At 39.2% G+C, this 27,311-nt stretch overlaps 1 protein-coding gene across 1 annotated transcript in view; it reads left to right on the top strand.

Moving 5' to 3' along the window:
* The window catches only part of PXDNL (peroxidasin like), a 496,832-nt gene that overhangs the window by 387,819 nt on the left and 81,702 nt on the right, over nt 1–27,311 (top strand). The window contains exons 13-15 of the mRNA XM_025394327.1: nt 11,272–11,380; nt 13,132–13,289; nt 14,863–16,357. Coding sequence (XP_025250112.1) covers nt 11,272–11,380; nt 13,132–13,289; nt 14,863–16,357 — 1,762 coding nt within the window. The remainder of the gene's footprint in view (nt 1–11,271; nt 11,381–13,131; nt 13,290–14,862; nt 16,358–27,311) is intronic.

The following is a 27,311-nucleotide window of genomic DNA, read 5'->3' as shown; positions in this document are numbered from 1 at the left end:
AGAGTTTCTGCCGAGAGATCTGCTGTGAGTCTGATGGGCTTCCCTTTGTGGGTAACCCGACCTTTCTCTCTGGCTGCCCTTAAGATTTTTTCCTTCATTTCAACTTTGGTGAATCTGGCGATTATGTGTCTTGGAGTTGCTCTTCTCGAGGAGTATCTTTGTGGCATTCTCTGTATTTCCTGGATTTGAATGTTGGCCTGCCCTACTAGGTTGGGGAAGTTCTCCTGGATGATATCCTGAAGAGTGTTTTCCAACTTGGTTCCATTTTCCCCCTCACTTTCAGGCACCCCAATCAGACATAGATTTGGTCTTTTTACATAATCCCATACTTCTTGCAGGCTTTGTTCATTTCTTTTTCTTCTTTTTTCTTTTGGTTTCTCTTCTCGCTTCATTTCATTCATTTGATCCTCAATCGCTGATACTCTTTCTTCCAGTTGATCGAGTCTGTTACTGAAGCTTGTGCATTTGTCACGTATTTCTCGTGTCATGGTTTTCATCTCTTTCATTTCGTTTAGGACCTTCTCTGCATTAATTACTCTAGCCATCAATTCTTCCACTTTCTTTTCAAGATTTTTAGTTTCTTTGCGCTGGGTACGTAATTCCTCCTTTAGCTCTGAGAAATTTGATGGACTGAAGCCTTCTTCTCTCATCTCGTCAAAGTCATTCTCTGTCCAGCTTTGATCCGTTGCTGGCGATGAGCTGCGCTCCTTTGCCGGGGGAGATGCGCTCTTATTTTTTGAATTTCCAGCTTTTCTGCCCTGCTTTTTCCCCATCTTTGTGGTTTTATCTGCCTCTGGTCTTTGATGATGGTGATGTACTGATGGGGTTTTGGTGTAGGTGTCCTTCCTGTTTGATAGTTTTCCTTCTAACAGTCAGGACCCTCAGCTGTAGGTCTGTTGGAGATTGCTTGAGGTCCACTCCAGACCCTGTTTGCCTGGGTATCAGCAGCAGAGCCTGCAGAAGATAGAATATTTCTGAACAGCGAGTGTACCTGTCTGATTCTTGCTTTGGAAGCTTCCTCTCAGGGGTGTACTCCACCCTGTGAGGTGTGGGGTGTCAGACTGCCCCTAGTGGGGGTTGTCTCCCAGTTAGGCTACTCAGGGTTCAGGGACCCGCTTGAGCAGGTAGTCTGTCCCTTCTCAGATCTCAACCTCCGTGTTGGGAGATCCACTGCTCTCTTCAAAGCTGTCAGACAGAGTCGTTTGCGTCTGCAGAGGTGTCGGCTGCTTTGTTATTGTTTACTGTGCCCTGCCCCCAGAGGTGGAGTCTACAGAGACAGGCAGGTTTCCTTGGGCTGCTGTGAGCTCCACCCAGTTCGAGCTTCCCAGCAGCTTTGTTTACCTACTTAAGCCTCAGCAATGGCGGGCGCCCCTCCCCCAGCCTCGCTGCTTCCTTGCCGGTAGATCACAGACTGCTGTGATAGCAATGAGGGAGGCTCCGTGGGTGTGGGACCCTCCCGGCCAGGTGTGGGATATGATCTCCTGGTGTGCCTGTTTGCTCAAAGCGCAGTATTGGGGTGGGAGTTACCGATTCTCCAGGTGTTGTGTGTCTCAGTTCCCCTGACTAGGAAAAGGGATTCCCTTCCCCCTTGCGCTTCCCAGGTGAGGCAATGCCTTGCCCTGCTTCAGCTCTCGCTGGTCGGGCTGCAGCAGCTGACCAGTACCGATCGTCCGGCACTCCCCAGTGAGATGAACCCAGTACCTCAGTTGAAAATGCCGAAATCACCGGTCTTCTGTGTCACTGGCGCTGGGAGTTGGAGACTGGAGCTGCTCCTATTCGGCCATCTTGCTCCGCCAACCTGAGAGTATCATCAACTCATATTTATAAAGATTTGCAATTTTCCTATCATATGAATACTTTCATATTCTTCCACTTACATATTCTGAGATATCAAACTTCTGAGGTCAGTGGTCTTCAATCTTTTTGGCACCAGGAACTGGTTACGTCAGAGACAATTTTTCCACAGACCAGGGGTGGGGAGATGGCTTTGGGATGATTCAAGTGCATTACATTTATTGTGCACTTTATATCTATTATTATTACATTGTAATACATAATGAAATAATTCTACAACTCACAATAATGTAGAATCAGTGGTAGCCCTAGGCTTGTTTTTCTGCAACTAGATGGTCCCATCTGGGGATGATGGGAGACAGTGACAGATCATCAGGCATTAGATTCTCATAAGGAGTGCACAACCTAGATTTTTCACATGTGCAGTTCACAATAGGGTTTGTGCTTCTGTTAGAATCTAGTGCCCCTGCTAATCTGACAGGAGGTGGAGCTCAGGCAGTTATGCTCGTTCACCTGCTGTTCACCTCCTGCTGTGTTACTAACAGGCTATGACCAGTATTGGGGGTTGGGGACCCCTGCCATAGGATCTTCAAACCTCAGTGAGGAGTATGGATTTATTCTCAAGGCATTGGGGTTGAGAATCCCTGGTCTAGGTATTTTAAATAAAATGTATATTTTCATTAGCAGCACATCAGTCAGCATACATTCATTATACCATATTGTAAAAATGTCTTCTTGTAGAATAATATTCTTAAAATTGTAACAATGTAGTTTAGTAATCAACAAATATTTGTCCTAATAGTGTCAGAGGTTGTTTATCTTATAAAATTGCTTTTTATTTTTTTTTGAGACGGAGTCTCACTCTGGCTGGAGTGCAGTGGCACAATCTCGGCTCACTGCAACTTCCGCCTCCCGGGTTCAAACAATTTTCCTGCCCCAGCCTCCCGAGTTGCCGGGGTTACAGGCGCCTACCATGCCATGTTAATTTTTGTATTTTTAGTAGAGATGGGATTTCACCATGTTGCCCGGCCTGTCTTGAACTCCTGACCTCAGGTGATCTGCCCACCTTAGCCTCCCAAAGTGCTGGGATCACAGGCGTGAGCCACCATGCTCAACCTAAAATTTCTTAATGTTACAAAATCCTAGTCTCACTCTGCTATTCTCTATGAGTTCATGATTTTCCTGATTTAAAATCTATGGTAGTTGTGCTTCTTATAAATTTATGGAGTTCACGTTTTGCTCTTCAACTATTTATGAGACCTGTGGAAAAATGCCCTTGAGATAGTTTGGGAAAAAGCTATTACAGAATTTAAATTAATATCCCAATGTTTTAGAAATGCTAAAAATCTTTGCCATTAAACACACATGCAAACAAACATCCTCTCTCTCTGTATTGCCTCTCTGTCTTGCTCTTCCACACACACAGAAGCACTATAATCACAGTGAAAAAAACATTTCAGAATCTCCAACACAAGAATTTCATTGTCTTTAACAGAAATTTAACTGAATGTAATTACACATACGTATTAAAAGTAAAACATTCAGGTTGGGTGCAGTGGCTCACGCCTGTAATCCCAGCACTTTGGGAAGCTGAGACAGGTGTATCACAACGTCAGGAGTTTGAGACCAGCCTGGCCAAAATAGTGAAACTCTGTCTCTACCAAAAATACAAACAATTAACTAGACATGGTGGTGCGCACCTGTAGTCCCAGCTACTTGGGAGACTGAGGCAAGAGAATCACTTAAACCTGGGAGGTTGATCTTGCAGTGTCAAGATCACACCATTGCACTCCAGCCTGGGTGACAGAGTGAGACTTCATCTCAAAAACAAAACAGAAGTAAAACATTCAGTAAAATGCATTAATCACTTTATTTACCAGATTTCAGAACAGTGATAACATTCAGAGATATTCTGTTCTATGGTGTTGAAATAGGCTATAAGGAGATAATAACACAATAAAATAAATGTTATTCAACAAAGAAAAACTTTTTTGGCTCTGGGGCATTTATATGTCAATATGAGGGAAAAGTAATTTATACCAAATAAATTTCATAATGTTAGAAATATTTTTTAATAAAGTAAAAGAAAGATGAAAGAATACAAATTTAAAAGTTTTGAGAAAATTTAAGATCCAAGACAGGAGTGTATATGTATTTATAAAACCCAAACTAGCAGAATAAGGGGAAATATGGCAAAATAAAGTAACATTTAATATTTTATGAGCGAGACCCTTTCATTCACCAAGTCATTATAACTAAAAGGAAAAATTCATACATTGCAGGAGGATTTTCCAATCTTGATGCCCCCACTTAGTCATAGTAGAATGTTGTAACTCCATTTGTGGAGTAAATGACACAAGTAAGCGATCATGACTTTTGAGTTTCTAATTTACATTGGGAATTACAGCCATAGAAAGTGATGCGGAATAATGAAAAGTACACAACCATCTAGGCATTATATAAAATTCATGTTTTACTGACTGATGTTTGTATCAGGGCATCTATGATAGCAAAAGAACAAAAGGATTTCTACAGTTGTAATTTTTTCAGAAAGCTCATTTTCCCTTTAGAGTTAATAGATTTGTAAACAGTTTACATAAATAACTTGTAAGATTGATACAGTATTTACTGGGAAGCTATCCTTTTGTTTAGGATGTTGTTAATGTATTTTATGTCAGCAAATATTAATTCTATTTGCCCACTTCTCTCTTTTTTCTAGATAATATTTTGTATCTAAATGTTACACATTTTATTTAGATAAAATATTTATATATTTATTGGTTTTTAAAAATATTTAAGAATAATTTATTGTTAACAGTCACTATATTATATTAACTACAAAGTGCTCGTAAGTGTTGTGAAGTATAGACCCATTTCTTGCTAGTGAAAATGATTCGGTTTGACTGAATACATAACACATTTATATGAAACATTAGAAGTGTGAGATAGTGAGAAGAAAACCCTGGGTTAAGCCATCAGACTTCATTGATCTCAGCCACTTTGGATAACTTCCTTACCCATGACTGGAATTGATTTTCTTATTTTTTTAAAAGATGGACCTGAACTCTCTCAAGAGTATTTTCTGGCGTAGAATTTCTATGTTTCCATGATAGAATTCAAACAATAATTACAAAAATAGTGCAATGGTAATGAGGAAGCACTTTATGGCATGTCTGTGATAAAATTCTTACCATTGAGACATTGAACTAATATGTGGACAAGGTGAAAAATGCAAAGATGACCCATAATTTATTAAATGAAAAACTTGGAGCATGTAACATGCATATACTGGTTTAAATTGTATGAAAACAATGCTTAGCAATGCAATATACTCTGAAATTCCTAGTTAAGTGTCTAATTTGTCTGTTGGGCACCTCATTTTGGTGGGCCCACTGTCCTCGCAATTCCTTGTGTTAAAAACTGATCTTGAACATATTCGAATCTGAACCCCTGGTCTTTCCCCGAATACCTTGTCTCCTCCTAGCATGCCTTCATAGCAGAAGCAGGAAGCTGCCCTCATGATTTATCTTCCTCCCTGGCTCCCTTACCCCAACTCAGTGCCTCACTGGTTTTTCCTCCCCCAAAATTGCTTCTTTTCCACTTCTCTTCTTTATGTGACTCCTGTTCTATGGCTCAGTCTTTCATCATTTTGAATGTAGGTTTGGAAATAACTTTCCAAATTATCCTCCCACCTGTAATATTCGCTACTTCAACTGCATCCTTAACCCAATAAATTATTATCAAACTAAACTGATTGAAGATTTAAGGCTACATTAGCTGACTTTAGGTTAGTGGGACCTTTTCTTTGAAGTTAATGAAATAACTTATACTAAACTCATAGGAATATCACTAGTAAAATAAGAGTTAACATTTATTGAGCATTTACCATGTGTTCCAAATGCTATACATTAATTAACCTGTTAAATTCTTGTGAGTTCTAGTTATTTTTCAAAACTCTGTATAAACGATTCACTATTTGAATTATTGGACATTTTAATCCCAATATTTGTCATGGTGTAGACAAACATCAATTTCTAAGCCACTGAAGTTGCCTCAGAGTTATGAGTGGACAATAAGGTATTGAAATATTTTCACTAGTTATATTTATTTAAACATTAATGATGTGAAATTGGTGATTGAAGAGTTTTAAATTGCTGTTTTACTACATTTTACAATTTACTCTGAATAGGGTTAGTTTAAAAACTATTTTTGCTCTCTTACCAAGCTTTTTATTTTATTTTCTGTTTTAATTTTGTCAAACTTTAATAATACAATAATGGGGAAATATTTCTGTAAACAACAGCATCTGCCTAGTATACATACACTTATGTTTATATTACGTTTAACTATGTTAAAAGTAACACATTTCTCATCCATTTTGTACTAAAATACATAGTGACCACATACTTCTATCCTGAGATAAATGCTCTCAAAATTTTAACATATACATTTAATGTGTAAGTAGCATTTCCAGATTTTTGGTGTTGTAGTGTTTGAATAGTTTAAACATTATAAAGAAAACAAATAAAACGTTGTAATCTGAGCACCATAACCTTAAACAAAGTAGATGGTGCCTTTCCTTTTCCAGTCTGTGAAAAACAGTGGAGCTCTCCAGGGCAATGAAATCGTTTCCATGTTTAATGATGCAAAGTGGTGAGTAAGACAGATTCTCTGCTGTTGAAAGAAAATGATTTCATAAAGGCAGTCATTACCATCAGTGTGTATGCTGTGGTCATGTCTCTGGTGTCCTAGGACAGCCTTCACATGTGTCAGTGTTAGCATCATTCTTTTTAGGGAAAGACTGAGAGTGATAAGACCTATTTAGTTATGATAGTTACATCATCTGCTAATTTTCTTCCCCAGGGGGAAAAAGGGGAGGATAAAAAGATACTCAAAACCCCATTGGTAATTGTGAAAAAATCTCAGCCTTTATTGAGGTCTAGGCATATTTTAGCAATGGTGACAGAGGAGCACAGCTGTTTAGTTTTCCCATCCCATCTCTAGGTTCAGTCCCCAAGTGACCCAGAACCAGGCCTTTCATGCAGAGCAGTGAGTGGCCACGTGGCCTAAGCTCCCCCTTTTCTGAAAGGACTCAATATTACCATTTGATTTTACCATCAATAATGGTGATAGCCTCATAGATACAGGGACAGGATTGCAAGTAGATGTGCATCAATAACTTTAAACATGTTCATTTTGTAAATCTACTGAGGCCTTTTTCTCATTTTTATTAACCCTGAGACTTAACAAAGAAAAATGATCTAATTGTCCCTCTACTCCTGTAAAATTTTGCATGAAAAGATGGAGAATATGCTCAGAATTTTCTGATTATTCTATTCCTTAGGCCATTAACTGAGATGATTTTTGAGACAAATAACTACAACAGTATTGATTAATTCTAATGTGCCCCCAACACATTGGATTTGCTTACATAACACAGTGCTGTTCTAAAGAAATTTATAAAACTATTTTTGCAATTTGTACCAAACAACACTGAAATCAAATGAATAATAAAAGAGTTAGTTTTAGTTTATTCTTAAACCACATAAACTTAAAAAAATCATAACTAACATGAAAACGAGAAAGCTTTGTTATCAAGAATGTTTTTGTTTAAATATATCATGTATTTAATGTGCTTTTAAGAATCTGAACAACTGTATGTGTTTTCTGTTTGTGTAGTTTAAATATTTGAAAGAGCATTTGCATACTATTCCATTTTCTAAATTTTCTTCTCCTTTTGACTTTTACACGCTGGTTGACTTCTGATTCTTATAGATAAATAGCAAATCGTATTGAAGGAAATGACAGTATAACATAGTATCAATTGATAATCGTGTGAGGATACAGATTGCCTGTGGGTTTTAAAACACATTAATCATGAAAGTCACCTTATATGTGCATTGTGACATGCAGTTTTGAAAGAACTTTGCGTGTCTTTGCTATCTGATAATCACATCAGCCCTGAGCTCTGTGCTGAGCAAGGCTTGCTCTTTCCATTTAATGGATGCGCTGAAAGATGAAGACAAGGGCTGTAAAATCCCCATGCTTGTAAATCTTATACAACTATAGCAGCAAAACAATTTTATAAATAGAATAAAAGCAAAAATATCAATCCAATTCACATTCACATTTTAAATGATGATTTCCTGAAATTTATACTTTACATCAACTTCTGACCACCATAGTGAATAGCCTTTTAAATTTTGGCATCTCAATAACACTACATCCTGTAGGGTAACTCAGTCCTAGCACACAACCTTCTTACTTCCCAATCCAAGTAGACCTTTGATAACATATTTTGTCCCAGATGCAGTGGCCCAGTGACAATACCTGACACAAACAGAAGCATGTAGTTAATGATGCTTTCTATATTTGAGGTCCAAAAGTGAAGGAGTAAAAGGGACAAAGAAAATCTAATATGTTGATTAAATAATCAAGTCATACATGCCAGTGCAGATTGATTTGATTGATTTTAGTTTCTTTATTTCTAAGGTAAAAGTAAATTAAGTAGGCTCATTCCTACTGACTTTTCTTGAACACATAAGCAGACTAATGTAGCTATATTTATAGTATTATTTTCTCGTAATCATAGTAATTATATTAATTACTCAATTAGTTAACTAATTAATTAATTCCCTTTTATGTCCATACTCTGTTTCCGTCATCCTTGCTATATATGTAACAACTATAGTACATCTAAGTATTATATATTTTAATTCAATCATTTTATGGTAATCTCTTTCTAGTTTTCTAATTTTTACCTTAAACATCTTTTAAGTGTCTGTCCACGTATGCACTGGCAATTCTTTTTTTTTTTTTTTTTTTGATGTTATCTTGGGAATATTTTTTTTTTAAATTTTTATTTATTTTTTTTATTATTATACTTTGAGTTCTAGGGTACATGTGCATAATGTGCAGGTTTGTTACATATGTATACTTGTGCCATGTTGGTGTGCTGCAGCCATCAACTCATCAGCACCCATCAACTCGTCATTTACATCATGTATAACTGTTGCATGCATGTTGCACATTCACCACATTTTCTAACTGTTGCATGCACTTGCAATTCTAACTGTTGCATGCACGTTGGACATCCACCACATTTTCCTTGCACACTGGTTTGGTTTGGATTTGTGTCCCTGCCCATATCTCATGTCAAATTTTAATCCCCAATGTTGGAGGAGGGGCCTGGTGGGAGGTGATTGGGGTGAATTTCCCTCTTGCTGTTCTTGTGATAGTGAGTGAATTCTCATGAGATCTGGTTGTTTAAAATTGTGTAGCCTCTTTCCCTTTGCTCTCTCTACTGCTCCAGTCATGTAACACGTGCTTCCTTCCTCTTCACCTTCTACCACTATTGTAAGTTTCCTAAGGCCTCCCCAGTGATCCTTCCTGTACAGCCTGAGGAACTGTAAGCCAATTAAACCTCTTTTCTTTATAAATTATCCAGTCTCAGGTAGTTCTGTATAGCAATGTGAGAACAGACTAATACACCCACACTTCCACTGCTGTACAACCAATTTTCTACAATTCCTACTGCACAAAGCTACAATAAACATTATCATACATACTCTTGTGGATTTCAATTATAATTTTTCTACATATATGCATGGGGTTGAAATCACTGGATGAGAGGATGTATGCATATGTAATTTTACTAAGTGACAACCACAATCTCTTTCCCGCCAAAAAAGGCTCTAAATACAATCCCCAAAATAGGTGTCAATTCCACAGTCCTATCAGGCTGCCTAAGGATTTATAGGAACTCTCACTTCTGAGAAAATTTGGCTTTAACCAACTTTTTATTTTTTGCCAGAATAAGCACAAAATGGTAGTTCATTGACACTTTAAATTTCATTTTTGAGGTTACAAGTGATTTTGAGCTTGTTATATCCTTATTAACTTTTGAGCTTTCCTCTTTTATAACTTGCCTATATATTTTTTTCTTAGTGTATTATAAAGTTTCTTTGTATGAAACAGAATATCATTTCTGGATCAGAGTTTGAGATTGCAAATGTTGCCAGCTATTTGTGTCATTTATTAGTTATTTTGTTCATATTCTTACTTGAAAGGAAATTGTTAATTTCATCCAATTGAATTAATCAATTTTTGTGGTTTTTTTTTCTTTCAATTATCTTTAGCTAATATGTGGTCAATCCCATGTACTTTTTGGACTAGGAAAAGCAACATTGGCCATTTTGAGCCTCAATCTTGTGGTCATGATAAAGGCTGCAATGACTTGACAATGGAGCCACCTACTTACTCACAATTGCTGAACATAATCTAGTTTGCCAAGAAGGAGTTTCAGTATAGTCCTGAATTTTATTTTTTCCTTATAATATTTCCCTACCACTGGTATTTTTTTTCTTTACATTGTTTTATGTTAGTGGTCTTTTTAAGACAATAAAATCTAGGGTATATAGATGGTCATAATATACAGGATTTTTCCTGTAATATCTAGATGTAGAATGCTATATGGGCACATCTATTGTGGAATATATATGCTTAAATATGTATATAAACACATATATAGATACATATATTTAAAATAGCACCATACTATATTGTGGTAACACCTTGACTTAGGCTTACATTGGTTACTTCATTGTGAGTTCTTTTTGATAATACATACAATACCTTCCTATTACTATTTAAGTTTGTAATCACTTTTACTTCCCCTAAATGACAATAATTTCAAACTCAACATTTAAAGCTATATCGACTTTTGCTTTCAGTATTTAGCAGTGCTAAAAAGTTATTGTTTTCATTGTCTGTGTCATATAAAATGTTACTCTACTTTTAATATCTCAAAATGAATTAGATACTGTGCTGATTATATCTCTGATATGAACTGTAAATATTCATTCATAATTATTTTTATTTAGTATTTGTTCTTTTATGGTTAAACTTCTTAAACCAGCATTTGAAGAAGATTCAATAGATTGGAAATGATCAGCTGTAAGTAAATAGCTTCCTTTGTCTACAGGATTCAACTTTGCAGTATTTTCACATGTTGGAGAGCTATAAAAAAGCATAAATTAATTTTCCCATAAATCTTACTGAGAGTTCAATTCTTGCCTTAAGAAGCCTCTGTGGGATGGAACAATATTCACTTTGCTTTAATGTTTAACATTAAAGCAAGGTGGCTGAAGAGATAGGTATTTCATGCCTTCTCCAAGATGACAAATTGCTGACAAACTTGGATCCCGTGTGAATCAGCGTTGTTCAAAAGGAAATATTTCACATAGCTTTACTAGATTTTGGAATAATTTAATTCTCTAAATAACATTGTTATTGTTAGATGAAGCTTTGCTTCAAGATAATTACCTACTCTCTGCAATGGGCATTATCATGTAGATATTGTATAACATTTTCATTGTCTTAGAGGTTTTCTCTTAAAAATGTAATGCCATTTATATCATATCATGCCTAACTTCAAAGTCTGTTTGATATTTATAATCATGGAATTGATTTTTAAAGCTATACAGGGTAGACAAGCTGGCGATGACTTTGTTGAGTCTTCCATTCTTGATGCTGTACAAAGAGTTGACAGTGCAATTAACTCCACACGAAGACATTTATTTTCACAGTAAGCATTTATTTTATATAGATTGAAAACTTGTTTTCATTTCTGTTCTACTTGGTTTTTGTCATCTCCATAAGTCACATTATAGTGCATAAGATTGCAGAAGAGTGCTTTCTTTAGTCCTTGTGTATGCGTCCCCATCTGGGCTAGCTATCATTATCAGTTCACCTTAAAAAAGGGGACACTTCTTCCCCATAGAATCTAAATGGCATTAATATATGCCAAAGGTCCATGCTATACAGGCTGACAATAGACACTAGGTAATGGGCTCTGTTACCTCAGCATCCACCAAACAGTGTCAGATGCAGTGCTCCTGCAATGTGTGAATTGAGAATGATTATTAAGTTGAACACACCTCGGTATAAACTGGGAGCCTACGACAAACGTTATGTTTAGGATATTTGGCATTTTACTTTATTTTAATTTGAATTGGAATGTTTGTGGACTAGTGAAAACTTCCAATCCCATTAACTTCTCTGTGTTTGTGACAACAGGATGTATTAACAAAAAAAAAAAAAAAAAGATTGTTGGTTTCATCATAATGGAATGAAGTATATATTCAGTATTTGCAGTTAGTGGTCAAAAAGGGACATTGTAAAATCCCAAATTGAGTCTCATCTGGCTTCCTGCACATCCATAAACAGAATGGCTTTGTGGTCATGGGCGTGTGTTCTAGAACCACGCAGGCAATTTATATTCTCTCCTTGATTGCTCACTTCATTACTTTCTGTCTGGGTGACCTTGGGCAAGTAACTTAACATCTTTGTACCTCAGGCTTCTTGCCTGTAAAATTGGGGTAACAGTAGGAACTACTTCATGGATGTGTTTGCTAGGAAGAAAAAATGAGATAATATGTAAAAAGTGCTTCAGCAGTGCCTGGAGAATAGAAAGTGCTTAACCAAAGTGAGCTACTAGCATAATTATTATTATTCTGTGACCTCAAGTTATTAAGATTCAAGACATAGAGGATGAGATGTACCTCAGTTGACCAAAGTCTCTAAAACAGTTTGCTTTACATTCTCAGTGCTTTTAAATTTCTTTTTAACATATTTAGTTCAGTTCTACAAATGTGCATAGACTGCTACTGTGTGGTGGTCAGTGGGCTTGGTATTTGGGATTCAAGATAAATAATAGGTCAATATCTCATCAGTAACCTAGTTCTTTCTTTAGCAGAGGAGACAATATGTCAGCAATTCAAGTACATCTTACTGAGTATATAAGAGACGTATTTAAGGATACAGGAGTAATAGAGAAGATGGAGTGATAGCTTGTCAGAGCTCTCAGGGAAACTCTACAGGGAGAGTGAGGCCTGAGCAGGATTCTAAAGGCAAGCGGGAATTTCTAGGAGATTACACTTAGGAAGAGAAGGCACAAAATGCCAAGTCTTGCAGACCGAGGGTATTGCATAGTACTTCAGAAGGTTTACTGAGCCCCCTAGAATCCATTCATTGACTGACCCCTCCAGTTTAGAACTCCACCATGGATGTTGTTTACTGCATAAAACTATTGTTTAAATCATCCATTCATTAAAAACATATATTTTTGAGTTCAGCACTGGGACTAACATTTGGAATCAAGTTGTTAGCAAAATAGGAAAAGAGCCCACAGCTCCTCTGTAGAGCTTCTATGGTAGTGGTGGAGCTTTCATTCTTCTCGAACGTTTGGGAAATGCCTTTTTAAATGCACAGTATTTGCAAGCTTCATGGATTCTACAGTCTTGCTTTGTAAAGAATCACGTGTTTTGTCATTTGCAGAAAACCTCACACCTCCAGTGACCTGCTGGCTCAGTTTCATTACCCGCGTGACCCACTGATTGTGGAAACGGCAAGAGCAGGGGAGATTTTTGAGCACACGCTGCAGCTGATACGGGAACGTGCGAAGCAGGGACTCACTGTGGACTTGGAAGGCAAAGGTCAGCCGCAAAACCATTCTGTTCTCGGCCTACTGCCCACAGAAAACTGACTACCACCTTAGCAATGGACACTGAACTTTTAATCTCCAGAATATCTTGGGATTTAGAAATTAATTTACTTATTACTTTTACCAAATAAATACAGATGTTTCTCATAGGAACTGTAATTCCAAAGTAAGGATGATAAATATATATTCAAACTTGTCTCAGCTTTTGACAGTTATAAGTATAGAGAACAAATTTAGGAAACTTATATTAAGTGAACTTGCATTTCAAATGTAAAAGATATTATTGTGTCTTACAGAGAAATGCTTTATTACCAGGGGAATATTTTTCTACTTTATCCTTGTAATCACCTGAATCATTCAGTGAATTTACTTGAAATTTCTTCTCCACTTATAATATTTATAATCCCTCCCCAATTCTTTTGATTTTTGTTTTTTTCTGTTGTTATTGTTGTTGTTTTGCTTTTTGGTATATGCAAGTTCTTGTGCATTTCTTTTTAAATCCAGACATCTACTTACTATATGTCAAATGAGATGATATAGAAAGCTTTCAGATTTTCTAAGTTGTTCTCTTTCAAATGAAATAAATGAAGATTCTTTGCTACATACTATTTGTGCTGTGAATACAGCATCAACTTCTATCGGCTTACCCTTTCTTTATTCTCCTTCAGAAAATCAACCGAGACATGGTGCAGAAGGCCTATCTGTGAGCTTGCTTCAGTCCTTAGAGCTCTGTACAATTTCCCTAACGGGCATATGACTGTCCCCGGTCAGCCAGTATGATGGGTTTTCAAAGCTTCTTTAGCCAAAATATCCAGATTCCCAAGATTAGGATATCTCAGGATCCAGCCAGGAGCTGGCTAACACAGATAAAGTGCAAATGGTCCCATTATCGCTTGCCAGTTTCTGGGGATTAAATAGGGATGGTAACTTTTCATACGACTTAGTGAACAGTCTTTGTAGCATTGGGAGAATGCTGGAATTTTAAGCCCTGTTAAAAGGTAGAGCTCCAAGCATGGCCCTTATTATTTTGCCTGTTTGCCAGGGAATGACAGCTTATAGTAGTTCATAAAGTTGCTGCTTAATCCCTCCTTGTCAAATATCATGTGGGTTAATATTTACATGATCCATAGTGACATTTCTTTGACCTTGTTCTCTAGAAGCACAAAACTTGAGAGAAAAAATTCTGAAATGAAACAAACAAAAATCAACAAAACAATTCTGGGATGTGGATGAACAAATCCTTGCCAACATCGTTCTTGTAAAGGCACAGAGTAGAAGTTAGTAGCTGGCTGGCACCTGTTCTCTTTCCATTTTGCTTCTTCTAGCAGCTAGCCATTGTTTACAGGATGAACAGCACAAAAATAATCCAGGGATCTTCTGGAAACATCTTTTAGTGTTATAGAATGAACCCCCCTTTTGTTGTGACCTAACGAAATGTTGTTAGAAGTAAGAAGGGCTTCTGTCCACCCAGGGCAGGCGGGGTGTTCCCGCAGCACCTGGAGTTCCAAGTTGCCCGCGCCCTCCCAGGCCCGCCCTCCTCATGGCTTTTGCCGCGTGTCTTTCAGAATTCCGGTACAATGACTTGGTGTCCCCGCGCTCCCTCGGCCTCATCGCCAGTTTATCTGGATGCACAGCTCGCAGGCCTCTGCCAAACTGCTCCCACCCATGTTTCCACAGAAAGTACCGCGCCCACGACGGCACGTGCAACAACCTGCAGCAGCCCACGTGGGGCGCTGCGCTGACCGCCTTCGCGCGCCTGCTGCAACCCGCCTACCAGGATGGCATCCGCTCGCCCCGCGGGCTCGGCCTTCCCGTGGGCTCCCGCCAGCCCCTCCCGCCGCCCCGGCTGGTCGCTACAGTGTGGGCGCGGGGTGCGGCCGTCACCCCCGACCACAGCTACACACGTATGCTTATGCACTGGGGCTGGTTTCTAGAGCACGACTTGGACCACACAGTGCCCGCGCTGAGCACAGCCCGCTTCTTAGATGGGCGGCCGTGCAGCTCCGTCTGCACCAACGACCCTCCATGCTTCCCCATGAACACCCGGCACGCCAACCCCCAGGGCACCCACGCGCCCTGCATGCTCTTCGCGCGCTCCAGCCCCGCGTGTGCCAGCGGCCGACCCTCTGCGAAGGTGGGTTCAGTCTATGCACGAGAGCAGATCAACGAGCAAACAGCCTACATCGATGGCTCCAACGTTTACGGGAGCTCGGAGCGGGAATCCCAGGCTCTCAGAGACCCTTCCGTGCTTCGGGGACTCCTGAGGACAGGCTTGCCTTGGCCTCCTTCGGGAAAGCACTTATTGCCCTTTTCTACAGACCCACCCACTGGGTGCGAGCGACAGGAGCAGGACAGCCCCTGTTTCCTGGCCGGGGACCACCGGGCCAACGAGCATCTGGCTCTGACCGCCATGCACACCCTGTGGTTCCGGGAACACAACAGGGTGGCCAGGGAGCTGTCCGCCCTAAACCCCCACTGGGACGGAGACACGGTTTACCAGGAAGCCAGGAAGATCGTAGGTGCGGAGCTGCAGCACATCACCTACAGCCACTGGCTGCCTAAGGTCCTGGGGGACCCTGGCACTAGGATGCTGAGGGGTTACCGGGGCTACAACCCCAACGTGAATGCGGGCATCATTAACTCTTTTGCTACTGCAGCCTTTAGATTTGGCCACATATTAATCAATCCTATTCTCTACCGACTGAATGACACCTTAGGTGAAATTTCCGAAGGCCACCTTCCGTTCAATAAAGCGCTCTTTTCACCATCCAGAATAATTAAGGAAGGTGGGATAGACCCGGTCCTCCGGGGACTGTTTGGCGTGGCAGCTAAACGGCGGGCACCCTCCTACCTTCTCAGTCTTGAGCTGACCCAGAGGCTCTTCTCCGCGGCTTATTCTGCAGCAGTGGACTCGGCTGCCACCATCATTCAAAGGGGTAGAGACCACGGGATCCCACCATATGTTGACTTCAGAGTTTTCTGTAATTTGACTTCAGTTAAGAACTTTGAGGATCTTCAAAATGAAATTAAAGATTCAGAGATTAGACAAAAACTGAGAAAGTAAGTATGCAAATGTTGCTTGGATTTAAACATTTCCTAGGAGAGGTAAAAGTGTTAAAGGTCACTTTGTGTGGCTGGAATTTGGTTCCCTGGGGGTGTTGCAGAGCTTTTAGTACTTGTTGTTGGAGAGGTTTAATATTAAAGGAAGGATTCACCAGAAACTGAAGTCCCCCTTTCTGTTCCTTTTTCTACCCACCTCCTTGGAAATGCAAATATTGCTACCTCCTATTAACTTGCATTTCAGTTAGAAGAGGCAAGGCAAGCATATCTAGCCCATTTATGTTCTGTGGTAATCCAAGCAAGCCCCTTTTGTTGATATGAGACCATACATTCTGATATAAATTCATAAAATAAACTGGCCCATCACATAGGCCTTCTTAGGGAGAGAAAAGTAGTGACAATAAAAACAAATTATTTTTTGTGATAGTTCTAATTCATGGTCGGAATTTAAGTTGGAGCTTTTTCACTGTACCTTTAATGTCTTTCATTAAAGTATTACTGTTACTTTTTCTACATACAGGATTTGAAGTTTCATTAAAACTACAAGTATGCATTTCCAGGAATGAGATTCAACTGTTTCTCATGCTCACCAACCTTCCTCCTTTAAAAATATATATATATTTTTAAAAGTTTCATAAAGAACTTTTGTCTGCAGTAGGTTAAATATAGGAGACTAATATTTATTAATATTTTAAGGTATTTTTGTGTGAAATCTTTCAAAGAAGTTTTAAATTATAAGTTCTGTAGCCAATTGCCAAGATTAGGCCTTTCTTTGCAAAACCAAGGCTATAAATACTTCTATGCCAATAGAATTTGTCACATATGTGGAATATCAAACTGTGAAAATGTGTAATGTATTTAAAAGAAATCAAAGCACCCTGCAGATTGAATTTGCATGTTTCTTTTGGAAAGGACAATGATTTGGATTCACGAAGACCTGGTTTAAATCTCTGTTCTACCACCCAACAGTACCAAGAGCCTGTGAAAAGTAAACAGTTTTCAATCTCAGGATACCTATAAAATGAGAAAGTAGCACCTTCTTCTCAGAATTGTTTAAAGATTAAATTACATAAAATGCATCAGATACTTGGCCCCACTCCTCCTGCATCATAGGCAATCAATAAATGTTAGCTGTAGATGTTTTATTATAACATGATAATTTCAATTGTCAGGGGCATTATGATATTGCACATCTGCTCAGATCCAGCCCTGTGGTAGGCGTGGGAGCCAAGATGACTGAAACAGCATCCACACAGGGAAAGCCTGACAGCATGTGGGGGGAGCCAGGGAGCTGCCGTGATCAGTGTGGAAAGGGCTTGGTAAAAGTCGTGATTAAATGCTGTGAGCACACAGCGGTGAGAAATGGAAGGCTCACAGCAAGCCACTGATAAGAGATGCCATTTGATCTGGTCTTAGAAGTTTCAGTGTAAGAGGCTAGATGATGGGAAACAGCAGGTAGCATCTGGGGTGAGGGACTGAAAGCAGGAAGGTGTGGGGTTGAGTGTCAGGAGGAGAGAACAAAAAGGTAATAGGGGACAGGTTTTAAAGAGGCTGTGCTCCATGCAAGGGAATCTGATCTTCACTCCGTATTTAACTCTAAAGCAGGAGAGTGACCTGAAGAGAGACTCTTCCCTGACACAGTAACTGGCAGACATCTGGAAGGTATATTGTAAGGAGGAGAGGCTAGCATAGCAGCCAGGAATCCCACAGCTACTAGAGTCATCCAGGAGAAGCTCAAAGATGGCACAGATAGGTTTGTGGCCATGTATGCAATCCTATCAGAATTTTAAATGTTTCCTGTGGGTAGATTATCTGGATTAGAAAAAGCTAGGAGTATGATGTTTTGTGCAATCTGAGTCCCACTTCTCAATTGGCAGCTAACTTGTAAATTCACCACAAATTAGAATACCCGGAATGTTTCTTCTTACAAATTTCCTGTCCCAAATTCCTCCTAAATCATGTGGTTCTAGTGTTAGCTGTATTAGCCTCCACTGCGGGCCACTGTCCATCCTTGCAGTGGCCGATGTGAAGTATGAGTGCCCTTTCAGACGGACAGCAGCTGGGGAGACTGCATTGAGCATTCACTCAGTGACCTTTCTATTTGTTCCTTTCATGTATATGGGATATTAGCCCCAAGAGTCTATGCAGCCTAAATGTTGAGTCGTTATCCTTGCCTGGGAGAATGTTTGAACTAGTGGAACTCTGTGCAGCCTGGTGCTTGGCATCAGCAGGAGGAGGAGAGCATTGCTGACTGGCATGGATGGGTTGCCAGAAGTCAGCAGAAGCCAGATGCTTTTCGCTTAGGCTGTTACAGATGCCTGACTTTCCCCTTCCATTCACGGCAAATTTGTAAAATATGAAACATACACTCATTCAACTATGAGTGCAAAATAAATAAATTGGAATTTTTTTACAGTGTTAGTCCTCAAATCTGTAGATTGCAATTTCTCAGGAATGCTGAAGATAACGTAGCTTTAAGTAGTTTAATTTACATAGTATTTCTTTACCCTATTACTTCTTTTCCTTTTTGTATCAATTCACAAGTGTGGTTTTAGGACTTTGTTTTTAAATCACTTCAGTCCACTGGGTGGGGGCCCTTGTCTCTGCCTCTAAGATGTGCCTCGAGCCCTGTATCTTCACGTGGCTGAGTGGAGGGAAGACAAAAGGAGCAAATGTGAAGCCTCTTTTGTAATTCATTAATAACTTTCATGAGGGTTCCACCCTCATGACCTGATCTCCTAAGACCCCACTTGTCAATACCATTACATCGGAGATGAAGTTTCCACATTTGAATCTGGGGGAGACACATTTAGATCATAACAGTGCGGAAACCCAATCCTAAAGCAGATGGCAGCTGTCTCTGAAAGACTTGGCTGTGAGTGCCAAGAAGGACATTTGAGATACATGAGAAGTAAGGTCAAGACTGGCACCAGGGCCCCTGTGATATGTGTGAGACATGAAACACCATGGGTCTTGCTGCACCAAGGAGTCTAATCCTAGAATTAGCACTGGACTCATCTCACCCCCATAACATTAAGACACACCAGCGAAACTGACACACTTTTTTCTAAGCGGAATTGTACATGGAACACTGCCCTCTAGAGGAGAGGACAGCAGAGGAGTTCCGGGAGAGGCAGGCAGGGGCTGGGTGGGGTTCCTCGGCATCTACTCCTCTGAGTTCACTGCTCTGAGATCCACAGACCACAGCATTTGCCAGTAGGATTTGTGACATGTACAAACATCCTGCCTCCTTCAGTACCAAGAGCTCAGGAAATCTTTTTTTCATTTTGTTTTCTTGGTCGAAAGTGTTTTATTTTTTAAAGAGCTTGTTTTATTCCAGGATCATATGAAAATGAATTATTTTCTTTTTATAAGAGTATTCTTGCTCTCAAGAATCACACTGTTTCTTTTTATTCTTCCTAAACCATGTAATGAGCAGAAGGTGAAGATCAGTTATCCACCATATTGTGAACGTAAGTTCCCAGAGAGACCGTTTTTAAAGCTATATTTAAATCTTCTTTTGAAAACATAATACTGTGTGTGATTTTTTGTGGATATGGTTACTTTTGGTTTTGAGTAAGTATAACTTTATTTGTCACTCATAATCACAAAAATGTGTAACTGCCTCGGCTTTTTTTTTTTTTTGAGACGGAGTCTTGCTCTGTCACCTAGGCAGGAGTGCAGCGGTGCGATCTCGGTTTGCTGCAACCTCCACCTCCAAGATTCAAGTGATTCTCCTGCCTCAGCCTCCCGAGTAGCTGGGATTACAGGCGTGTGCCACCACGCCTGGTTAATTTTGTATATTTAGTAGAGACTGGGTCTTGCCATGTTAGCCAGGTCGGTCTCGAACTCCTGACCACATGTGATCCGCTTGTCTCAGCCTCCCAAAGTACTGGGATTACAGATGTGAGCTACCACACCCAGCCCTGCCTCAGCTCTTTAAAAAAATAGATCATATTTCACCAATTAAGTAACTTATATTCTGTATATGTACCTATGTTATGATAGCTTCACTTTATAATATTAAAAATAAACAGACAAATTAACCAAAAAAAATTTAATTTCTTCCCTCTTTCCACTTCTGGGTTTCAGGAGGTGAAATCGCATGATTCCTTCCCAAAAACTTCCATTGTCTGTCTTTGTTTTCCTGTGCCAGGAAAGGTCGCCCCTTTCCCGTGGGCTTGACTTTTCCTTCTTCTGCATGTTCAGCTGTCATTCCTCTGCTAACTATTTATCAACTTTTACATTCATGCCAGCCTTAAAAGACCTTGCATCGGCGCTACCCCCTCACCTTTCCTGAGTATTTAGTAGGCCCAGGAGCAACTTTAATTGCTATAAAACAGTGATTGTTGACCATTTTACATAAGACTATCTCACAAATCTAGTAGAATCTATGAAACTTCTTTTGCAGGAAGATACAGCAAAGATAGAAAAATAGACCCCACATTCTGTGTGTATTTTCAGAGGACTCACAGATTCCTGGGTGCCCTCTATTCCTTCACTGATGTAGTAGCCCTTCCTTGCTGGCATCTCAGACACAGGAAAAGGGTGCTTCTCTCCCACATGCCTTCAAATGGCTGCTCCCTTGGCCAAAAAGCAGCCCTCAGATTTGCGACTACCATGCACTCTTAGTCAAGGACCAGTCCTTTTCTCTTATCCCTTTTGGAGGCAGTGACTTTGTTCTTTACATCACAGGAGAGTCCTGAGCTGCTTAAACCTCTGGAGGACCAGCGTCTTGTCTTCATCTCTAGTCTCTGCTTCTTTCTGTTCAGCGTTTTCTTCCTTTCTCCCTCAGCTCTCCTATCTCCTAATTTATGCATATGGTGCACTGATGATGGCTCTCTCCTACTCACAGGTTTATAGTCTTTTATGATATAGCTAGCACAAGAGTCTTAAGTATCACGTTTTTTTCTAAACAATAGTTTTATAAGGATATAATATTATACAATTATACCAAATTTTGTTGTTTGACTCTAAATGCCAGTTTTAGAGCCTTGCCATCCCTGGTCATTTTCATTGCACAGTATTTCTGCTTTTCTAGAGAACATATTAATTGAATGACAGGTTCCAAGAGTATGTACTGCTTGGTAGCAGATACATTGTCTAATTTATCTTTGAATCCCTGGAGCTCAGCCCAGGGCCTAGCACAAAGCAGCTGCTCTCTAGATATTTCATTAGGGAAAGTGGGACTTGCTTGGGTGAGATTCATTTTAATTTTCCAAGGGCCTTTGATTGGAAAATTATTCTTTGCTTGAACACCTTTCACAAGAGAAATGTTCTTAGGTGAAAACTAGATTTTTACGCTTATTCTTACTAATTTATTTTTTCATCAACTATTAAGTGGCATCAATGAACTATGATTATAATCTTTTGTATAATCTTTTATACAAAAGAATGAGAAGTTACAACAGAGAACATTACATGTTTGATTCTTACATGACCTTAACCCCAATTTCAAAAAGTTAAAAATGCACACACTTAACCAATCAAAACCCATTCTGTCAACACTATATCCCTACAACACAGAAGACACACATGCCTGAGCAAATAAAAAGTGACAAGAGGCCAATTAAAAATAAGATTGTCAGTCAGTTATCCCCAAAGGTCCATTTCTTAGAAGGCATGCAGTTCTGTTTGTCTAGCAAAAACAGAATGCAAAATAATTTAACGCCTTAAAGTATGACATTAATTTAACATCAGTTGTGTAGACAGTGGTGAGTCTTAGTGATTGTGTTTTAGAAGTTATAAATATATACAGGTTGAGCATCACTAATCCAAAAATTCAAAATTCCTCAAATGCTCAAAAATCAAAAAGCAAATGTTTGAATACTGTCATGATGCCACAAGTGGAAAATTCCATCCCGAACTCATATGACCAGTTTCAGTTAAAAGAGGTGCACAAAAGCATCCCCGAGGGAAAAAAGACTTTCACTACCCCCTTCAGCTGCAATATATCTTATAAGGTGTATGTGAAACATAAATGAATTTGGTGTTTAGAGTTGGATTCCATTCCCATGATATCTCATTATGTATGTGCAAATCCAAAAAGATTCCAAATCTGAAACATTGCTGATCCCAAGCTGGATAAGGGATACTCACAATCTGTGTATAACTTCTTCACTTTGAGAATCTACTTTTTATTCCTGCCTTTGAAAATTGTGTAGTACTATGATAGATCATTTTACAATTATAAAAATTCAGCTGAAGAAATCTTTACCATTATGTTACCAAAATTTAACACTTACAGAAATGAAGATATTCAGTTATTCCTCATTATATACTGTATGAAATCATAGCAAATACTTTATAGAAATCTTTATGCTTTATTTCACTTCTAAATTCTATGTTACCAACAGAGTATATATCTGAATGCAATTTAATGCATTTTGTCTTTAAATCACCAAAATCTGTCTAAACTAAACTAAAATTTTCAATTAACATCATGTATCAAAAGTGGCATGTGGTACAATGCACACATTTTAAGTGTACAATTTGATGCCTTTGAACAATATTCATACCTCTGTAATCATTACCCCAGTGAAGACAAAGAGCATTGTCATCATTCCGGAAGCATAGCTCATGGTCTTTGCAGTCTGTCTTCTCACCCAGACCCTTCCCAGCAAACACATATTGGAATTCTCTCACTGTATGTTCATTTTGTCTCTTCTAGAACTTTAGAACTTTACATAAATTGAATCATACTGTACGTATTGTTTTAAGATTATTTTGCTTGGGATTTTTTGAAGTTCACACATATTGTGAAGTGCACCTGTAGATCATATGTTTTGTTCATTGTGAGTGGTATTGTTTGTATGAATATACAAATATTTGTTTAATTTTCTATTTGAAGTGGCCATTTGGGCTGTTTCCCGTTTTTATCGCTTCTGAATAACTCTGCGATGAACGCTCATATGAAAGTCTTTTTGTGGGACTATGATTCCATTTCTCTTGAATAAAAACCTAACAGTATAATTTCTAGGTCACTTCGTAACTCTGTGTTTAACTTTATAAGAAACTGCCAAATTGTTACCCAAAGTGGTTGTAATATTATTCCCTCCCACTGGCAGTGTAGAAGACTTTATATTTGCTTAATTTTTTTCTCCCGTCTGCTCTTCTGGTTGGAAATATTCTATTGATTTTTCCTGCTAGTTCACAGACTTTCTACTGTCATCTTCAATCTCCTTTTACATATATCAACTGAAATTTTCATTTTGATTATTGCACTAGTTCTAGAATTTACCTTTTTTATGATTTTTAATTTTCTTTTTATATTTGTTTAAATGTTAATTCAATAGGAGCATACCTTCTTTAATTTGTTAAATACATGTATAATAGTGGCTTTAATGTCCTTTTCTGATAAATTAAACATTACAGCCATCATTCAGGGGTTCATTACTTTCCTAAGTGTGAATTCCAATTTTGCTTCTTTCTCTGTCTTGTAATTTCTAAGTGCATATCAATTACTGTGATTCTGTCTTGTATTTGCATAGGTTTTATGCTTCATTTGGGTGGAAATGTAGAAACTCCATGAATGTCTCCTAAGCTTCGCTGACGTGGGATGGCTGAACTTCCAAATGCTGTTGGCCATGCTAATCTTGGCAGGGCTTGGTTTTCAGCTCTGTTGAGTAGAGTTTATCCTTATAAGGATAGAAGTTATTCTGTGAAGACTCGGAGACTTGGCAAACTGCTGTCTGACTGCTCTCTGGGTGTTACTGAGGTGTTACAGCCATCACCGTGTTCTGATTCAACCTTCTGCAGCAGTTGCCCTGTGTACACCTCATGCAGTTCCTGTTGCTCAGGTGTCAGCCAGCCATCCCCAGGGCTGTGAGGGGCCCCAAGGTAAATGTCTGCCCCCTCCCCACTGCAGGCCCCGCCACCTGTTCCCAGCTGCTTCAGCTTTCTGGAACTGGGATGGCAGCCTCTTGAGTGCAGCTGCACCTTGCTGTGCTGGGATTCTAGTGCTCTGTACGGTGTGTGGGAAGTTTCTCCTAGATGGAAACTGAGGCCATTGTCATGAGTTTCCCTCTTCTCAGGCTCCTCAGTCTGAGATTGTGATTGTTTATGATGGAAAAACTTGTCTCCTTTCCATCACACCATAGCCAGAAACAAGTTTACATTCATTCTAAATTGTATTTTTCCCCTAAAATTTTAGCTCCTGAGCAATTGTTCAAATGAAAAATTTTTACCGTAATTAACTATGTATTTTAGGCCTCTCCCTACTTACACCTGAGTGTTCACAGCAGCTCTCTTTACATCCTCCTGCAATGCATTTCTTCCTTTGTATGGCACCTAATATTGTTACCCCTGCAGAGCTATTTTTTCATTGGTAATATCACAGAACTTTGCACCTATTAATATTAAAATGCTTATAGTACATTGCAACTATTTATGTACGCAACCTCCATATTAAAATGGGAACATTCTGGAGGAGTGTGGCTTATCTCCTTAAGTGTCTAACAATGCCTGATTCTTAGTATTTGTTAAACAAGCAGAAGGTTTAATGGAGCGCATAAGTTTTGTTGGTTTAGTTTTTTGTTTTTGAGGCGTTATATTTCCTGTGGCCGTAGATTAGGGATTTGAACTATGTAAACAATTTGCATTTTTAACATATCTAAATAGCAAACCAGAAATTTAAACAACAGTTCCAAAATCTTTAAAAGTAATAGTATAATTTGGTCATAATTGTAACATGAATATAAACATTAGAACTGATTCAAAACCCATGTCTAGCTAAGGAACTAAAAAATTGGAATTGTTAGCAGGCATGCTTATATTTTATTTCATAAGGACTTGCGGTACAAGAATGGTCCCCAGTTGATAGTCACTTTAAGAACAGTAGTAAACTAAAATGTGTTCAACTTTTTATGTATCTGCCAAAACCCTTAATAACATATTTTGGTTTTGTATCAGACCTAATATATATAGGTTCATATACGACAATTGTGTGAAGACCACAGTTGAGTGGCGATGGCAGAGACAGCGATCAAAATATTCAAAAATAAAGTATAGCAAATAAGTTTGCAGGTTTCAAGTGCAAAGTGACTGTTTAGAGGCTAAAAATATGAGTAAGTCCTTTTTTTCCTTCTGTGAGGAAAAGCTTGAAAATTGCTTCCAACACAAGATCTTACAGCAGGGCTGACTGGAAAGAATATCTGGACTACAGTATGAATGGTTTATTTGTTTATTATTATTATTACCATTATTTTTGAGATGGAGTTTCATTCTTTTTGCCCAGGCTGGAATGCAATTGTGCAATCTCGGCTCACCTCAACCTCCGCCTCCCACGTTCAAGCGGTTCTCCTGCCTCAACCTCCCGAGTATCTGGGATTACAGGTGCGCACCACCATGCCAGCTAATTTTTATATTTTTAGTAGAGACAGGGTTTCTCCATGTTGGTCAGACTGGTCTCAAACTCCCGACCTCAGGTGATCCACCTGCCTCGGCCTCCCAAAATGCTGGAATTACAAGCCTGAGCCACCACACCTGGCCTGTTTATTTTTTAATCCCAGATTGATGTTTCTGTGCAACCAGGAACTCTCAGGCCACAGTCATTGCCGAGTCATGTGGAGCCACAGGTGCTCTGCACTCCCGTCGGGAAGGCCTCTGGGGATAGTGGGTCTTCCCAGGTCCCTGTGCTGCACTACCCCATCCAGCAGCATACATGGTGCCTGCAGCCAGAGGCTTGCAACCAGGCATCTGGCTTTGGCGTATGGAAAGAGAAAAAACTCAGCTTAGCCATCATCCCAATCACACATCATATGCACATGAATCCTGCAGTCAAATTCCCATTCCCTGTCTAGTCCATCCCTTTCTTCTCGCAGGCATAGGTGGTCTGCTGAAGCTGCGTTCCCTGCTGTAGCTGTGTTTATTGCTGATCTATAGAACCCATTTATTTCTCAGCCAAGTGCAGCTAAGATCCATTAGTGTCAGTACCTGTAGCAAGAGAGGCGTAGATAGCCATAAATTAGCTATAGTCTTAGATAATCTTCCCTTCGAAAAACAAGAAAGGAGCAGTGGGGAGCTGTGGAATTGTCCTGTGACAGTCCCATTACTCAGTGGCATTCTGCTGGCAGAGTCGGGGGTGGTGGGCTAACTGCCCTGAGAGTAAATTGGAGTTAAGTATGGGTCTCATTAGGCAATAATAGATTTTTTAAAGTTTTGGAAAGCTCTTTTATTCTCTGCCAAAACAAAAGCAAGCAACCAAGAAGGAACATAGCCATTTATTTCCTGTTTTTCTATATATCTCTTCTCAATGTCCTCTTTTCTACTGCTTTTTCAGTTCCTCTGTGACATTTCGTATCCTCTTTGAAACCAAATTATATCGTCTTTTAATCTTTCTAGATCCTCTCTTTCACAGTTTCACCCTTTATTTTTCAATTCAATGTGTACTTAGAAAATCTTGGTTGTTTCTTTGGTCTCATAATTTTAATTCCCTTTTTTCCAATCTCTTTTACTCAGTAAATCATTTTTTAAAAATATTTTCTTTTACAATGACTTACCTTTCTTCCTGCGTTGAATGCACTGATATCTACCTTTCACAGACATTTGTTAAGTCACTGTTTTAAACAGAATTTCAGGGAGAGGCAGCACAGGTGAATTGAACACCATACCTGCATTGATGATCTCTGGAGGGTGAGTGAGCAGGTGATAGTTCTGAATTTGTTGAGCCCCATCCCAGTCTTCTGAGAGTTCTTTTGTTGAGTGTGTTCACCCAGCATCTGAAATAGTGTCTACAAAGTCAAGGAGGCCTGACGCTTATATGCACACACACTTTATGCACACTTGTGACTGCGTGAACACCCTGCAGGCCCTCTCTAGGGTCTCAGGAGCGGCCCTTGTGGTTAGGGCTCTATAGAGTCATCTTCACTTGCTTCCTGTGAACTCTGCCTCTGGGTAGTTACTCAGCAAATACAGACCCATGACACACCCTTTCCCTTCGTTTGAGCAGGTTGTA

Source organism: Theropithecus gelada, chromosome 8 (genome assembly GCF_003255815.1).
Source record: "Theropithecus gelada isolate Dixy chromosome 8, Tgel_1.0, whole genome shotgun sequence".
Lineage (NCBI taxonomy): Eukaryota > Metazoa > Chordata > Mammalia > Primates > Cercopithecidae > Theropithecus > Theropithecus gelada.
This window is presented reverse-complemented; position numbering and strand designations above follow the sequence as displayed.